This window comes from Pseudophryne corroboree, chromosome 7 (genome assembly GCF_028390025.1).
Source record: "Pseudophryne corroboree isolate aPseCor3 chromosome 7, aPseCor3.hap2, whole genome shotgun sequence".
In the NCBI taxonomy this organism is placed as follows: Eukaryota; Metazoa; Chordata; class Amphibia; order Anura; family Myobatrachidae; genus Pseudophryne; species Pseudophryne corroboree.
This window is the reverse complement of record NC_086450.1, coordinates 110,100,660-110,119,496: the sequence shown is the minus strand read 5'-3', so window position 1 is coordinate 110,119,496 and position 18,837 is coordinate 110,100,660. Positions and strand designations below refer to the sequence as shown.

Sequence of the window (18,837 nt, the reverse complement as noted above, 5' to 3'; positions counted from 1 at the left end):
ATGTGAGGTATTTTTAGCCTTTATATAGGTTACATTTGCCTCCCAGGGCGCCCCCCCCCAGCGCCCTGCACCCTCAGTGACTGCGTGTGAAGTGTGCTGAGAGGAAAATGGCGCACAGCTGCAGTGCTGTGCGCTACCTTTAGAAGACTGCAGGAGTCTTCAGCCGCCGATTCTGGACCTCTTCTGACTTCAGCATCTGCAAGGGGGCCGGCGGCGCGGCTCCGGTGACCATCCAGGCTGTACCTGTGATCGTCCCTCTGGAGCCGATGTCCAGTAGCCAAGAAGCCAATCCATCCTGCACGCAGGTGAGTTCACTTCTTCTCCCCTCAGTCCCTCGTTGCAGTGATCCTGTTGCCAGCAGGACTCACTGTAAAATAAAAAACCTAAGCTAAACTTTTTCTAAGCAGCTCTTTAGGAGAGCCACCTAGATTGCACCCTTCTCGGCCGGGCACAAAAATCTAACTGGAGTCTGGAGGAGGGTCATAGGGGGAGGAGCCAGTGCACACCACCTGATCTGGAAAAGCTTTACTTTTTGTGCCCTGTCTCCTGCGGAGCCGCTATTCCCCATGGTCCTTTCAGGAACCCCAGCATCCACTAGGACGATAGAGAAAAGAAAAAGAAAGTGACTGCCGTAGGCTAAATGTAAGCAGAGATCTAACATCAAACAATTGGGGAATCCAGCACTAGTTATTTTTTTTTTTTTTAATGACTACAATCCTACACTAGTTGTGTAGATAGAAAGGGGGTGACAAGGGTAAACAGTCTACAGATTGGGATATCTAAAAGCTTTAAACAGCATTAGACCAAAGCCCGTCTGAATGGAAAAAAATACAAATTTTAAAGAATGTGTGCAAAGTAATGAAAATCTCCTTCACAATTGTAGCAATAAAGCAGCAATATGCATGACGAGCAAAGACTCAATATCATTTTTAATGGCGGTAAGCCAGCTTGAAAGTTATTTTTTTCTCTTTATGCCCAGGAAAACTAATTTCCTATATTCTTCACAGCTGTGCTCTTTAAAATTGTTTTGCATACACCGCCTCGAAATCTCACCAAACTATTCAATCAATTTCACACTGACAACTGCAAGTGGTTTGATTAATGTGCAGATTTAAATTAGACGCTCCGCATGCAAGTAAACTTGGATTTAGGATGAAGAGATATACTGGTAGAGACAGAAAAGACATTATATATACACATGTATGCAACCTATAAATATATATCTATACACACACAATGGTGAAAACTATAAGATCAGAAATGAATCTAGTTAATTTTTTAGTATGCAAAACAAATAAATCTTACACATATACGAAAAGGCTAAAGAGAGTAATAGCAAGATATGGAAACTTATAAAAGGTGTATATAAAAATAAGATTTTAAACCTACTGGTAAATCTATTTCTCCTAGTCCGTAGAGGATGCTGGGGACTCCGTAAGGACCATGGGGTATAGACGGGCTCCGCAGGAGATAGGGCACCTAAAAAGAACTTTGACTATGGGTGTGCACTGGCTCCTCCTCCAGACCTCAGTTAGAGAACTGTGCCCAGAGGAGATGGACAATACAAGGCAGGATTTAGCAATCCAAGGGCAAGATTCATACCAGCCCACACCAATCATACCATGTAACCTGGATCATACATAACCAGTTAACCATATGAACAACAACAGTAACGGTCCAAAACCGATTTCAACTGTAACATAACCATTATGTAAGCAACAACTATATACAAGTCTTGCAGAGTTTCCGCACTGGGACGGGCGCCCAGCATCCTCTACGGACTAGGAGAAATAGATTTACCGGTAGGTTTAAAATCTTATTTTCTCTTACGTCCTAGAGGATGCTGGGGACTCCGTAAGGACCATGGGGTTTATACCAAAGCATCCAATCGGGCGGGAGAGTGCGTATGACTCTGCAGCACAGACTGAGCAAACGCTAGGTCCTCATCAGCCAGGGTATCAAACTTGTAGAATTTAGCAAAAGTGTTTGACCCCGACCAAGTCGCCGCTCGGCAAAGTTGTAATGCCGATACGCCTCGGGCAGCCGCCCAAGAAGAGCCCACCTTCCTAGTGGAATGGGCCTTAACCGAATTTGGTACCGGCAATCCAGCCGTAGCGTGAGCCTGCTGAATCGTATTACAGATCCAGCGAGCAATAGTCTTCTTCGAAGCAGGTGCGCCAATCTTATTGGCCGCATACAGGACAAACAGGGCCTCTGTTTTCCTAATTCTAGCCGGCCTGGCTACATAAATCTTTAAGGCCCTGACTACGTCCAGGGATCTGGAATCCTCCAGGTCACTTGTAGCCACAGGCACCACAATAGGTTGATTCACATGGAATGAAGAAACCACCTTAGGCAAAAATTGCGGACGTGTCCTCAATTCAGCTCGATCCACATGAAAAATCAAGTAAGGGCCTTTGTGTGACAAAGCCGCCAATTCTGATACTCGCCTTGCCGATGCCAAGGCCAACAACATGACCACCTTCCAAGTAAGAAATTGCAACTCAACCTTGTTAATCGGTTCAAACCAGTGTGATTTTAGAAACTGCAACACCACGTTGAGGTCCCACGGTGCCACTGGAGGCACAAAAGGAGGCTGGATGTGTAGCACTCCCTTTACAAACGTCTGGACTTCTGGAAGAGAAGCCAATTCCTTCTGAAAGAAAATCGAGGGCCGAAATCTGAACCTTAACAGAGCCTAATTTCAGGCCCATATCCACTCCTGTCTGTAGGATGTGGAGAAAACGACCCAGATGAAAATCTCCCGTAGGGGCATTCTTAGTCTCACACCAAGACACATACTTTCGCCAGATACGGAGATAATGCTTAACCGTCACCTCCTTCCTAGCCTTTATTAAAGTAGGGATGACCTCTTCCGGAATCCCCTTTTTCGCTAGGATTCGGCGTTCAACCGCCATGCCGTCAAACGTAACCACGGTAAGTCCTGAAATACACAGGGCCCCTGTTGCAACAGGTCTTCCCTCTGAGGAAGAGGCCATTGATCTCCTGTGAGCATCTCTTGTAGATCTGAGTACCAGGCCCTTCGAGGCCAGTCTGGGACAACGAGTATCGTCTGTACTCTTCATTGCCTTATGATCCTCAACACTTTTGTGATGAGAGGAAGAGGAGGAAACACCTAGACCGATTTGAACACCCACGGTGTTATCAGAGCGTCTACTGCCACTGCCTGAGGGTCCCGAGACCTGGCACAATACCTCCGAAGCTTTTTGTTGAGGCGTGACGCCATCATGTCTATTTGAGGAGTTCCCCAAAGACGTGCTATGTCTGCAAAGACTTCTTGATGAAGTCCCCACTCTCCTGCGCAGGACCACCATCATTTCCACCATTATCTTGGTGAAAATCCTCGGGGCCGTGGAAAGTCCAAACGGCAACGTCTGAAATTGGTAATGACAATCCTGTACAGCGAATCTCAGGTATTCCTGATGGGGGGCATATATGGGGACATGAAGGTACGCATCCTTTATGTCCAGAGACACCATAAACTCCCCTTCCTCCATGTTGGCTATTATCGCTCTGAGTGATTCCATTTTGAATTTGAATCTTTTTATGTACAGGTTTAGGGATTTCAGATTCAAAATAGGTCTGACCGAACCGTCCGGTTTCGGGACCACAAATAGGGTTGAGTAGTAACCTCTTCCCTGCTGGTGCAGGGGAACCTTGATTATATCTTGCTGTATACACAGCGTTTGAATTGCAGCTAACACTACATCCCTTTCCGATGTGGAAGCTGGTAAGGCCGATTTGAAAAATCGGCGCGGGTGCACCTCGTCGAATTCCAGTTTTTACCCCTGGGAAACTATTTCCAACACCCAGGGATTCAGGTCTGATCTGACCCAGGCCTGACTGAAAAGTCAAAGACGTGCCCCCACCGGTGCGGACTCCCTCAGGGGAGCCCCAGCGTCATGCTGTGGGTTTTGGAGCAGCCGGGGAGGACTTTTGTTCCTGGGCACCTGCCGAAGCAGGTGCTCTTTTGCCTCTGCCCTTACCTCTGACGAGGAAAGAGGATCCCCGACCTCTTTTGGACTTGTGCGACCGAAAGGACTGCATCTGATAGGGTGTTACTTTCTTTTGCTGTTGGGGAATATATGGTAAAACATTTGATTTACCTGCTGTAGCTGTGGAAACCAGGTCCGTCAGCCCATCCCCAAACAATACATCACCCTTATAGGGTAGTACTTCCATGTTTTTTGGAATCCGCATCACCCGTCCATTGGCGAGTCCATAAGGATCTTCTCGCTGAGATAGACATGGCATTGGCCCTAGAAGCCAGCAATCCAATGTCCCTTTGAGCATCCTTCATAAATAAGACTGCGTCTTTTATATGGGCTAAAGTTAAGAATATAGTATCCTTATCCATATTATCAAATTGATCTGTCAGCTCATCTGTCCAAGCTGCAATTGCGCTACACACCCATGCCGACGCAATTGTCGGTCTTAGCACAGCCCCCGTATGAGAATAAATACACTTTAAGGTAGTTTATTGCCTGCGATCTGCAGGGTCCTTAAGGGCCGCTGTGTCAGGAGACGGTAGCGCCACTTTCTTGGACAAGCGCGTCAGGGCCTTGTCCACAGTGGGGGATGATTCCCAAATCTCCCTGTCCTGCTTAGGGAAGGGGTATGCCATATAAATTCTTTTGGGGATCTGCGGTCTCTTTTCCGGAGTCTCCCAAGCTTTTCCAAAGAAATCATTTAATTCATGAGATGTGGGAAAATTAATAATCTGTTTCTTTTCCTTAAACATGTGTACCCTTGTGTCGGGGACCGAGGGTTCATCCTCAATATGCAACACATCCCTTATTGCCACAATCATACACTGAATGGTTTTAGTCACCCTAGGGTGCAATTTTACTTCGTCATAGTCGACACTGGAATCAGAATCCGTGTCGGTAGTAGTGTCTTGTGTTAAGGGACGCTTTTGAGACCTCGACGGGCCCTGTGAGTCGGTCCAATCCGAGGATTGACCCCCTGATGTCCCCCCTAATTCAGCCTTATCAAGTCTTTTATGTAAAGATGCCACACTTGCATTCAACATATGCCACATGTCCATCCAATCCGGAGTCGGCACAGCCGACGGGGACACACCACTCATTTGCTCCACCGCCTCCTTGGAGAAACCTTCCGCCTCAGACATGTCGACACACACGTACCGACACCCCACACACACAGGGATTAACCTATAAGGGGACAAAACCCCAACCAGGCCCTTAGGAGAGACAGAGAGAGAGTATGCCAGCACACATCAGCGCTTAAAAACACTGGAATATATATACCAGATAGCGCTTTTTATATATATAGCCTTAATTCCCACTCACTGCGTTCCAAAGTGCCCCCCTCCTCTTTTTTTCCAGCCTGTGAAAGTTCAGCAGGGGAGATCAGGGAGCCAGCTTTTCCTCATGCAGTTTCTGTGGAGAAAATGGCGCTGGTTAGTGCTGAGGATCAAGCCCCGCCCACCCGACGGCGGGCTTCGGTCCCAGTAAACTTATATAAAAAATGGCGGGGGATTTGTGGATTTACTGTGCCACAGCCTAATCCTGCTTATATTGCCACAAAATGAGGAATATTGCTGCCCAGGGCGCCCCCCCCTGCGCCCTGCACCCTTCAGTGCCTGCTTGTGTGTGAGTACTGGGAGCAATGGCGCGCAGCTTACCGCTGCGCGCTTACCTCATGAAGATCTGATGTCTTCTGCCGCCTGATGTCTTCTTGCCTTCTCATACTCACCTGGCTTCTATCTTCGGCATCTGTGAGGAGGACGGCGGCGCGGCTCCGGGACGAACCCCAGGTGAGACCTGGGTTCCGACTCCCTCTGAAGCTAATGGTGTCCAGTAGCCTTAGAAACAGTGCCCAACTTGACAAGCCAGCTCTGTTTCTCTCTCCTCAGTCCCACGATGCAGGGAGCCTGTTGCCAACAGGACTCCCTGAAAATAAAAAACCTAACAAAATTCTTTAATACAGAAAACTCTGGAGAGCTCTCTGCATTGTACCCTTTCTCCTCTGGGCACAAGATCTAACAGAGGTCTGGAGGAGGGGCATAGAGGGAGGAGCCAGTGCACACCCATAGTCAAAGTTCTTTTTAGGTGCCCTATCTCCTGCGGAGCCCGTCTATACCCCATGGTCCTTACGGAGTCCCCAGCATCCTCTAGGACGTTAGAGAAATGAATTGCTTATTTAAATATAATGTCAAGAAAGTGATGAATATAAAGAAAAGTGCAATATTTAGTTTGTTACTTACACTATTGAACGCAAGTTTGATATTCCCAGCATCTAATGTAGTGGCCCTTTTTGTTGAGCTGATGACTGTAACAAAGTCTTCAAAAGTTGTACGAAGCTCAACTACAAACCCCTTATCCTGGAAAATAAAATATAACAAAACTGAACTATAAACAGATGCAAAAATATATCAAAAGGAGATCACAACTCTCCTGTAAATTTCTCCACATAACGACCTTGATTCTTAACAAGTGTGACCGAGTACAGAACATACATTTGGGTAAACAAAAACAAATACAAACAAAAACCAAATGAGAAAAGATAAAAAGACAAACATTTAAAGCTGACACCTACCCTTAATATATCTTTTATGATCTTTTTCTCATCATGATATCGCGCCTTAAGACCTTCTACATAGAATTTAAAAAGATCTAGTGCTGTTGAACCTGTAAAACAAAATAATACTCCATTTACTTTTTTGAAACAGTGCAGCCCTATTATATAATTGTTCTCTGGCTGTCCAAAAACACATCCATTCCCGGATGTAAACTGGGTACCCTACTGTATACATTATTTACCAATTACAAAGTAAAAACATCCCATTAATAGCATTTATTTATATAGCGTTACAAAGCTCATACAAACAAGGTATTCATTAAAATCATCACTTTATTCACATCGCACTACTCAGAACCATACAGCGAAAATTACAATGATAAATACAATCAGGGATCGCACTTACTTGCAATAGCATGTATATTAACCCAGAATGGCTGCCTAGGACCCACTTTTAGAAGGTGTTTGGGTCCCACAGGACACGCTATGATTTGACTGTGTGCACCCACCCCGCAGCCAATCTCCGCCTGCAGTGTTTCTCTAGCCAATTGCAACCAGCAGTGCCTCCTCTCTCTCCATCCCTGCCAGTGCACCGCTCTGCTATTTGAAATTGAATACAGATATCCAGCTGCATCTCTGCATCCCCCTTCTCGGGCTCTGCAAACCTTCCCCGACTGCCACCCTGCGACTCTTCTGGCTGCAGCGATGTTGCCTCCCCTCATGTCTGCATGCCGGGCCACTCCAGCACCCTGTGCTCTATCCCAGACTCCTTCAGCCAGCTCTACACACACGGGGGGAGGTGGACACTGCCAATGCCTGGAGGGAGCTGGTGCTCTACACCCAGGTGATGAGGGGCAAGCTGGGACTGCAATAATTAACTGTGTCATCACTGTGGTTGGTCAGATTTACAATAAACAGCTGCATTATAATGCTGATTGGTTCTGACATGTGATGCCCTGTTAGTAGTTTGGACTGTGTTACTCTTACTTTGGGGACAGACGGAATAATAAGATTTTAAACCTACCGGTAAATCTTTTTCTCCTAGTCCGTAGAGGATGCTGGGGACTCCGTAAGGACCATGGGGTATAGACGGGCTCCGCAGGAGAAATGGGCATTCTAAGACTTTAGATGGGTGTGAACTGGCTCCTCCCTCTATGCCCCTCCTTCAGACCTCAGCTAGAGAACTGTGCCCAGAGGAGATGGACAGTACGAGGAAAGGATTTTTGTTAATCTAAGGGCAAGATACATACCAGCCCACACCATCCACACCGTACAACTTGGAACATACGAACCAGTTAACAGTATGAAACAAAACAGCATCAGCCAGAGACTGATCAAAACTGTAACATAACCCTTATGTAAGCAATAACTATAGACTAATCTTGCAGAAATTAGTCCGCACTGGGACGGGCGCCCAGCATCCTCTACGGACTAGGAGAAAAAGATTTACCGGTAGGTTTAAAATCTTATTTTCTCTTATGTCCTAGAGGATGCTGGGGACTCCTTAAGGACCATGGGGATTATACCAAAGCTCCAGACCAGGCGGGAGAGTGCGGATGACTCTGCAGCACCGATTGAGCAAACATGAGGTCCTCCTCAGCCAAGGTATCAAACTTGTAGAATTTAGCAAAAGTGTTTGAACCCGAGCAAGTCGCCGCTCGGCAAAGCTGTAATGCCGAGACGCCTCGGGCAGCTGCCCAAGAAGAGCCCACCTTCCTAGTGGAATGGGCCTTTACCGAATTTGGTAACGGCAATCCAGCCGTAGAATGAGCCTGCTGAATCGTGTTACAGATCCAACGAGCAAAGAAATAGGAGCACCAACCTTGTTGGCTGCATACAGGACAAACAGTGCCTCTGTTTTCCTAACCCGAGCCGTCCTGGCTACATAAATTTTTAAGGCCCTGACTACATCAAGGGACTTGGAATCCTCCAAGTCACCCGTAGCCACAGGCACCACAATAGGTTGGTTCATATGAAAAGATGAAACCACCTTAGGCAAAAATTGAGGGAGAGTCCTCAATTCTGCTCTATCCACAAGGAAAATCAGATAGGTGCTCTTGTGAGACAAAGCCGCCAATTCGGACACCCGCCTTGCAGATGCCAAGGCCAACAACATGACCACCTTCCAAGTGAGAAATTTTAATTCAACGGTTTGAAGAGGCTCAAACCAGTGAGATTTTAGGAACTGTAACACCATGTTAAGGTCCCATGGTGCCACTGGGGGCACAAAAGGAGGCTGGATATGCAGCACTACCTTTACAAAAGTCTGGACTTCTGGGAGAGAAGCCAATTCCTTCTGAAAGAAAATTGATAGGCTTCATTAAGGTACAGATTTTGGCCCTAACTTTAGGCCCATATCCACTCCTGTCTGTAGAAAGTGGAGAACACGGCCCAGATGGAAATCTTCTGTAGGAGCATTCTCGGCTTCACACCAAGATAAATACTTCCTCCAGATACGGTGATAATGTTTCGCCGTCACCTCTTTCCTAGCCTTTATCAGAGTAGGGATGACTTCCTCCGGAATACCTTTCCCCGCTAGGATTTTGTGTTCAACTGCCATGACGTCAAACGTAACCGCGGTAAGTCTTGGAACACCCAGGGCCCCTGCTGCAACAGGTCTTCCCTGAGAGAAAGAGGCCACGGATCTTCTGTGAGCATTTCCTGAAGATCTGAATACCAGGCCCTTCGAGGCCAATCTGGAACAATGAGTATTGTCTGCACTCTTTTTCGTCTTATGATTCGCAGTATTTTTGAGATGAGCGGAAGTGGAGGAAACACATAGACCGACTGAAACACCCATGGTGTCACCAGTGCGTCTACTGCTACTGCCTGAGGGTCCCTTGACCTGGCACAATGCCTCCGAAGCTTCTTGTTGAGGCATGACGCCATCATGTGTATTTGCGGAAGTCCCCAATGACTTGTTATCTCTGCAAAAACTTCCTGATGAAGTCCCCACTCTCTTGGATGGAGATCGTGTCTGCTGAGGAAGTCTGCTTCCCAGTTGTCCACTCCCGGAATGAAGACTGCTGACAGAGCGCTTATGTGATTTTCCGCCCAGCGAAGAATCCTGGTGGCTTCCGCCATTGCCACTCTGCTCCTTGTCCCGCCTTGGCAGTTTACATGAGCCACGGCTGTGACGTTGTCTGACTGAATCAGAACCGGTAGGTCGTAGGCCGTTTTATATGGCCCTCAATTCCTGTACGTTGATGTGTAGACAAGCCTCCTGGCTTGACCATAGTCCCTGAAAATGTCTTCCTTGTGTGACTGCTCCCCATCCTCGGAGGCTCGCGTCCGTGGTCACCAGAACCCAGTCTTGAATGCCGAACCTGCGACCCTCGAGAAGGTGAGCACTCTGCAGCCACCACATGAGAGACACCCTGGCCCTGGGGGACAGGCTTATTTTCTGATGTATTTGTAGATGGGACCCCGACCACTTGTCCAGAAGGTCCCACTGAAACGTCCTTGCATGGAACCTGCTGAAGGGGATGGCCTCGTAGGTTGCCACCATTTTTCTCAGTACTCGAGTGCATTGATGGACTGACACTCTTTTTGGTTTTATCAGGTCTCTGACCATGATCTGGAGTTCCTGGGCTTTGTTCATTGGGAGAAAAACCCTCTTCTGTTCAGTGTCCAGAATCATGCCTAAGAAAGATAGCCGAGTCGTTGGAATCAACTGTGACTTTGGTAGATTTAGAATCCAGCCATGCTGCTGCAGCACTCTCAGGGAGAGCGACACGCTTTTCAGCAATTGATCTCTCGATCTCGCTTTTATCAGGAGATCGTCCAAGTACGGGATAATTGTGACTCCCTGCCTGCGCAGGAGCACCATCATTTCCGCCATTACCTTGGTGAAAATCCTCGGGCCGTGGAAAGCCCAAACGGCAACATCTGAAACTGGTAATGACAGTCCTGTACAGTGAATCTCAGGTACACCTGATGAGGGGGATATATGGGGACATGAAGGTATGCATCCTTTATGTCTAGTGACGCCATAAAATCTCCCCCTTCCAGGCTGGAGATAACTGCCCGGAGCGATTCCATCTTGAATTTGAACTTTTTCAAGTACAGGTTTAGGGATTTTAGATTCAGAATGGGTCTAACCGAGCCATCTGGTTTCGGGACCACAAACAGGGTTGAATAGTACCCTTTCCCCTGCTGGACTAGGGGAACCTTGATAATCACTTGCTGTTGACACAGTTTTTGAATTGCAGCTAAAACTATTTCCCTCTCTGGGGGAGAAGCTGGTAAAGCAGACGTAAAAAATCAGCGAGGAGGCGCCTCTTCGAATTCCAGTTTGTAGCCTTGGGATACAATTTCCATCGCCCAAGGATCCACGTCTGACAGACCCCAGACCTGGCTGAAGAGTCGAAGACGTGCCCCCACCGGCGCAGACTCCCTCAGTGGAGCCCCAGCGTCATGCGGTGGATTTAATAGAAGCCGGGGAGGACTTCTGCTCCTGGGAACTAGCTGTAGCAGGCATTCTTTTCCCTCTACCCTTACCTCTGGCGAGGAAGGAAGAGCCCCGACCTCTTCTGGACTTATGCGACCGAAAGAACTGCATCTGATATTGTGGTGTTTTCTTTTGCTGTGGGGGAACATAAAGGTAAAAAAAGATTTACCAGCGGTAGCTGTGGAAACCAGGTCCGCGAGACTCTCCCCAAATAAAACCTCACCCTTGTAAGGCAAAATTTCCATATGTCTCTGAGTCGGCATCACCCGTCTATTGGCGGGTCCACAGGGCTCGCCTAGCAGAAATTGCCATGGCGTTGGCTCTTGAACTTAACAGCCCAACGTCTCTCATATATAAGGCTGCGTCTTTAATGTGACCCAAGGTCAATAAAATGCTATCCCTATCTAGGGTATCAGTGTCAGATGACAAGTTATCTGCCCATGCTGCTACTGCGCTACATACCCAAGCAGACGCTACTGCCAGTCTGAGCAAGGCACCCGTATGTGCATAAATTGATTTTAAGGTAGTTTCCTGTCTGCGATCAGCAGGATACTTGAGGGCTGCCGTGTCTGGAGACGGTAGCGCCACCTTTTTGGACAAGCGCGTCAAAACCTTGTCCACCCTGGGCGAGGATTCCCACCGTAACCTGTCCTGTGCGGGGAAAGGATACGCCATAAGAATTCTCTTGGGAATCTGCAGTTTCTTGTCTGGAGTTTCCCAAGCCTTTTCAAATAAAGCGTTCAGCTCATGAGATGGGGGAAAGGTTGCCTCAGGTTTCTTTTCCTTAAACATGCATACCCTCGTGTCAGGGACAGAGGGGTCATCTGTGATATGCAAATCATATTTTATTGCAATAATCATATAATGAATACTTTTGGCCACCCTTGGGTGTAACCTCGCATCATCGTAGTCGACACTGGAGTCAGAATCCGTGTCGGTATCAGTGTCTGCTACTTGGGACAGGGGACGTTTTTGAGACCCTGAAAGGCCCTGTGATACAGCCAAAGCCATGGATTGACTCCCTGTTTTTTCCCTGGACTCTGCTTTGTCCATTCTCTTATGTAATAAAGACACATTTGCATTTAAAACATTCCACATATCCAACCAATCAGGTGTCGGCGTAGCCAACGGAGACACCACAATCATCTGCTCCACCTGCTTAGATGAGCCTTCCGCTTCAGACATGCCGACACACACGTACAGACACCCCCACACACTCAGGGATATATATCTATATGGAGACAGTCCCCCAATAAGGCCCTTTGGAGAGACAGAGAGAGAGTATGCCAGCACAAACCCAGCGCCACCGGACACTGGAATAAAATCCCAGGCAGTACAGCGCTTTGGCAGGGGTTTCTGTAATATACTGCCTCCGCACTATATATATATCTATGCCAGTGTCCCTAGAGGTGTATAATTGCTGCCCAGGGCGCCCCCCCCCCTGCACCCATACAGTGCCGCCAGTGTGTGTGTGTGAATGTGGGAGCAATGGCGCGCAGCGTTACCGCTGCATGGTACCTCATTGAAGATCTGAAGTCTTCAGCCGCCTTTGAAGTCTTCTTTCTTCTCATACTCACCCGGCTTCTATCTTCCGGCTCTGTGAGGAGGACGGCGGCGCGGCTCCGGGACGAACGGCGAGGGTGAGACCTGCGTTCCGACCCTCTGGAGCTAATGGTGTCCAGTAGCCTAAGAAGCAGAGCCTATCATTTAAGTAGGTCTGCTTCTCTCCCCTCAGTCCCATGATGCAGGGAGCCTGTTGCCAGCAGTGCTCCCCGAAAATAAAAAACCTAACAAAAGTATTGTTCAGAGAAACTCAGTAGAGCTCCCCTGCAGTGCATCCAGTCTCCTCTGGGCACAGGATCTAACTGAGGTCTGGAGGAGGGGCATAGAGGGAGGAGCCAGTTCACACCCATCTAAAGTCTTAGAGTGCCCATGTCTCCTGTGGAGCCAGTCTATACCCCATGGTCCTTACGGAGTCCCCAGCATCCTCTAGGACGTAAGAGAAAATGGATTATCTCCAGTAAAAACCTGACCAGGCTCACTTACTATAGCCTCACATATGTCACGGAGCTCAATGCAGTGCTGAATGCTCTAACAGCGGGCCCAGCCTAAGCTGCCAGGCAGAACTATCTGCTGTTTTATTAGAGAGAGATCTATCTATCTATCCATCCAATCACTGCTACAAAATCATCATGGGCGGTGCTCCATAAGAGGCCTCAACAGTCCATTCGTATCCAAAAAGTAGTACAGGCACTCACCACTTCCAAATGGATGAAATATTTATTGTACCTCACAAATGCATCTCAGAATGAGAATAAGCAGCAATCAAAAGAGGATTTTGGTACTTACCGATAAATCCATTTCTCTGAATCCTCTAGGGGACACTGGAGTCCTATACAGTAGGGGTGTGAAGCTTCCAACCGGAGGTGTGGCACAATCTAAAATTAGCATTGTCTGCACAGCCGGCTCCTCCCCCTTCACATCCCTCCTCCCTCAGTTTTGAAAATTTGACTGAATAGGACATGATATTATAGCACATGGCGAGGAACCGAACCGTACAACATATCAAACAGCAACCAATAACTCTTAACCGAATAACTAACGCTGTTTGTACGAACTGTCTGAACAAGAACTTTGAACACAGCAGGTCGACAGCGCCGAGGCGGGCGTCCAGTGTCCCCTAGAGTATTCAGAGAAATGGATTTATCGGTAAGTACCAAAATCCTCTTTTCTCTTTCATCCACTAGGGGACACTGGAGTCCTATACAGTAGAGGACGTCCCAAAGTTATCCCCCAGGGAGGGAGTGCTGTCAGTGGCCTGCCAAACTAAACGTCCGCACTTGAGTCTCCAGACACAAACGTAGCAAACCTGTAAAATTTTGCGAACATGTGGGCTAAGGACCACGTCGCCACTCTGGAAAGTTGAGTAGTGGAAGTACCGCTGGCAGCCGCCTATGAGGCACCCACTGGTCGGGTGGTATGAGCACCCGTCCGAACCGGAACCTGTTTGCCACAGGAATATAAGCTTGCCGAATGGTAAGTCTAATCCAGATAGACAAAGACTGCTTAGATGCTGGCCAAACCTTCTTAGGCCCATCATAGAGAACAAACAAATGGTCCGACCTTCTGAAGGACGACGTAACTTGTACGTATTCCCGTAAAGCTCGGACAACATCCCCGGACACGTCCCCATCTGTGAGACCCTGGAAAGATGGGACCACAATTGGCTGGTTTACATGAAACCCTGAAACAACCGTAGGTAGGAAATCTGCCCTCGGACGGAGTTCTGCCCTACCCTCATGAAAAATTAAAAAAGGGACTCTTATACGATAAGACTCCCAACTCAGAAACCCTCCTGGCCGAAGCCAAGGCAAGCAATAGTTAGACCTTCCAAGAGAGATATTTCAGGCCTGTTCTTTAACGGCTCAAAAGTTGGTGATCTCAAAAATTCCAACACCAAATGTAAGTCCCCCGGCGCAGTGGGAGAACGAAAAGGGGGTGGTCTCCTCAGAACCCCCTGTAAAAAGGTTTGAACCTCCTGCAAGGATACTAACCGCTGTTGAAACCGGATGGAGAGAGCTGAAATTTGAACCTTCAGAGAGCCCAGCTTCAGTCCTACATCTAGCCCGGCCTGAAGGAAAAGGAGAAGTCTGTAACGTGGAAGTTCTGTGAACTCCACCCACGTTCCTGACACCCTTCCATGTAAGTCTTCCAAATCCTGTAGCAGTGCATGGCTGTGACCTGCTTCCTAGTGGCAAGCATCGTAGGAATGGCCGTTCCAGGTATCCCTCCGTTCTGTAAGATCCGGGTTTCAATAGCCACGCCGTTAAATGCAGCCTGTTTAGGTCTGGCTGTGGGAATGGTCTCCGAGACAGCAGGTCCACACTCTGAGGCAACTGCCAAGGATATGCCGCTAGTAACCCCCGCAGGTCGGAGTACCCACTCACTGCGGGGTCCATCTGGTGCAACCGAATTGCCCACACTAGTTCTCGTTTCACCCTTTTCAGAACCCTGGGTATGAGTAGGAAAGGTGGAAAATGTAAACCCTCCCAGTAACATCAAAGACGTGTTAATGCGTCCACTCCTTCTGCTGCTGTATCTCTTGTCCTGGACAATGATTTGGGCAGCTGATGGTTTTGTCGAGACGCCATGAGGTCTACTTGAGGTAGACCTTATCTCCTCACCACCATGTCTAAAATCCGTTGATGTAGTCACCACTCTCCCGGATGCATGGCCTGGCGACTGAAATACTCTGCTTCCCAGTTCTCCAAACCTGGAATGAACACTACCGAGAGGATGATGTTTTGTCTTTCTGCCTACAATAAGATTCTTGTGGCTTCCTTTAACGCCCTCCTGCTCATTGTTCCTCCTTGACGGTCTATGTAAGCCGTTGACGTGACATTGTCCGACTGTATCCTTAAGTGTTGACCCATGACGAGGTCTTCGGCCAAGAGAAGCGCCGTGTAAACTGTTCTGAGTTCGAGAAAGTTTATGGGTAGGCTGTTTTCCAGTAGCGTCCATCTGCCTTGAAACTGATGTTCCTCTAAGATGGCACCCCGACTTCTGAGGCTGGCGTCCGTTGTCAGGATCCTCCAAACCCAAATGCCGAATCTCTTGCCTGCTGCGAGATTCCTGTGCAACGACCACCAAATTAAGGAGGTTCGCATGCGCGGTGGAAATCGGATTCTTCGATGCAGAAGCCAGTGCGAAGCCGCTCCCTGAGCAATGAGGTTCATCTGGAATGGTCGAGAACGAAGTCTGCCGTACTGGAGAGCTTCGAACGACGTCACCATCTGCCCGAGAAGTTGCACACAGAGGTTTAGAGAAACCGTTTGTGTCCTCAGTACCTGAGCCACTACTCTCTGTAGGTCCTGGACCTTGTGATCAGTAGATAGTCTAGATAAGGTATAATCGTGACCCCCCAACAGTCTCAATCCTGCAACCATGATTGCCATGATCTTCGTAAAGATTCTTGGGGCTGATGATAGGCCGAACGACAAGGCCCAGAATTGGTAGTGATCCGTCACCAGTGCGAAACTTAAGTAAGCCTGGTGAGGAGTCCAGAGTGAGATATGCAGATATGCATCCCTTATGTCCATGGATACCATGAATTTGCCTCGTTCTAAGCCTGCAATGACCAACTGGATTGATTTCATCCTGAATTTGCAGCTCCTTAGAAACTGGTTTAAAACTTTTAAATTGAGTATCGGTCCGACCGTCCCGTCTGGCTTTGGCACGACAAAAAGAGTGGAATTGAAAAGCCTTCCTCTCTGCGAGGCGGGAACTGGGATAATAACCTCTGACCATAGCAATTTCTGAAGTGCTGTTAGTAGTGCCTTCTTTCTGAGGGCACCGAGGCAATCCTGTTGTAAACAAACTGACTGAGGCCTCTGTTGAAAATCCAGTTTGTACCCCGGGAAATTATGTTTATCCAAAGTTCTGGAGAGGTTTTGGCCCAGATGTCCCGAAACCCTTCCAGACGTGCGCCCATCAAGGGGGACCCCAGAAGAGTTGGGAGGCCGTCATGCCACGGTCTTGTCAGCAGGTTTATCCTGCTTTCTGGTCTTTGACTGTGAGCGGCCTCTGCCTCCACGTGCTTGTGTACCGAAACCTCTTCCTTAGGCTCGAAAGGACTGTGATCTAAATGAATTGGACATTGGTCCCGAATAACCTCTCCTAACCTGTGTAGTGGTTCTCGTATAAGGAGTAGGTAGAAAGGTGGACTTCCCTGCTGCAGCTTGCGAAATCCACTTGTCCAACTCTGTACCGAAAAGCATTTCACACCCAAAGGGGATGGGTTCTACCGCCTTCTTGGTGTCAGAGTCTCCTTGCCATTCTCTTTACCATAAAATCCGTCTAGCCGATATGACCGATGCGCAATGCTATCCTGCTAATATCCTTTGAGGCTTGACACAGGTATGAAGCGGATTCTGGAATATGTTCCGCCAGTTGGGTAATATCTTCCAAGCGATTTTCCTCTTCAATAGCCTTTACAATACGTCCAGACCATGCTCCCATGGCCTTGTTAACCCAAGCACAGACGATCGTAGGTCTCCGTGCCTCCTCTGCTGCTACTAAAATTTACTTTAAAGCTGTCTCATCTTACAATCGGAAGCATTTTTTTTTTTTTTAAAGCCGTGATATTAGGCATTGGTAAGATTGTCTTCCTTGACAACCTTCCTAGGGAAGCATCCACTACTGGTGGAGTCTCCCACTTATCCATTACACCGTTCCGTAAAGGGTAAGTTACCTGAAACCTCTTTGGAAATTTAAAGCGTTTATCAGGTTGCTACCAAGCCTCTGAGATTGGAGAGATGTAGGAATGGGAAACCCTGCTGAATGTTTTTTTTTTTTTTGAATTCGATTAATTCGAAATCCTCTAGCTCCTTAACTTTTTCCACTTTAAAGTTTAGGATCTCTTCTACCACGTCAAAGTAAGGAATCAATACCCGCGATTGCCGTGTCCTCTTCTGGAGAATCGGCGTCTAGGTTAGATTCAATCATCCTCTGATTCTGGTACAATAGGAAGAGGTCTTTTAACTACCTTGCGCATATTTCTGATTGGTGCTTGCGTGATTCCGCCGTCTTGGAGATTTTATCTGCAAGGTCTTCCACCCAGGGTCGGACTGGCCCACAGGGGTACAGGGGAAACCACCGGTAGGCCCCAATGCCTAAGTGCCCACTCCTTCCTCTAGGGATCAGGTTCCAGACTGTGCACTTGTATACATACATGCATTACACTGCACTAAACTATTGTGTATTTCCAGCCCCTGTGGAGGCTGGTCACACCCCTTTTTAGGTTGGCCACACCCCTAAGTATGGGCCCCTATCACTGCATTCCCCCGGTGGGCCCTTCATGCCCCAGTTCGACACTGCTTCCACCTATGACCTAGACGGAGCACTGCTCCCAGGTGTAGCGTCCTTGTCTGGAGTCGCACACCCCGGAGCTGTCAACACGCGTGCTCTTTTTGTTACCTTTCGTACAAACATAACAGGTCTTGTCTACCAGGGTACTACGCAGTGCTTTCCCCTTTAAACTAGGAAAAGAAAGACTGCGGTAGATGACGGAAGCAAAGGTATCGGATCCGGCTGGAATTACTCTTCCCTCTTCTGTATTGCAAAAGGAATAGGACAAGAATAAATAAATTAAAAAATTAAATAAAATAAATAATAATTAAAAACACCAGCCGACGAGGGCGTGGCTTCGGAGGACATGGAGTAGCACACAGGCTGTGTGACTCTCCAGCTTCATTATCCTGCTGACATATCCTGCGTCCCCCCCTGGGCCTGAAAGCTGCCCCAAAACCTGTCTGAAGGTGTGGTGGGACCCCTGTGTCGTTTTGAGACCCATTCGTCTCTTTCCTGCTGCGGCCGGACAGTTTCACTGAGCGGAGAACCTGGGCCTCTACAGTCACGTGGGACGCCGCTCCTGCTTCACAGCACTGGGGAGTTATATTCGGCTGCCGTCCTGCACCCGCTCCTGCCGTCGCGTGGAGCCGTGACCCGGAGGACGCTGCTGTATAGCCGGCGGGTCCCTGCCTGGGGCCGGGTGAGCGTCTGTGGGATCTCCCGCTGTTGAGCTCCCGCGTGTGCCGCTGCCGCTCTCCTTCCTCCCTCCTGCTGCCTCAGTCTGTGTCCCATCTTGACCTCCAGGGCGACCCTTAGCGCGGCTGTGAGACAGAGTGCACTCTGAGAGTGCTGTGTATGTGCCCCCATAACCCCACACAAGCTGCCTGCACTGTAACATTTAGTGGGACTGCTAGCTGTGCCATATTAACCCCTTGTTAAACCCCTTGCTAGTCAGTCTCAACACCCCACACTCT

At 48.3% G+C, this 18,837-nt stretch overlaps 1 protein-coding gene across 3 annotated transcripts in view; it reads right to left on the bottom strand.

Moving 5' to 3' along the window:
- The window catches only part of PRPF40A (pre-mRNA processing factor 40 homolog A), a 266,234-nt gene that overhangs the window by 98,133 nt on the left and 149,264 nt on the right, over nt 1-18,837 (bottom strand). For all 3 annotated transcript variants that reach the window (XM_063933527.1, XM_063933529.1, XM_063933528.1), the window contains exons 19-20: nt 6,583-6,674; nt 6,251-6,367 (exon numbers count right to left, since the gene is read on the bottom strand). In XM_063933527.1, the coding sequence (XP_063789597.1) occupies nt 6,251-6,367; nt 6,583-6,674 (209 nt within the window). The remainder of the gene's footprint in view (nt 1-6,250; nt 6,368-6,582; nt 6,675-18,837) is intronic.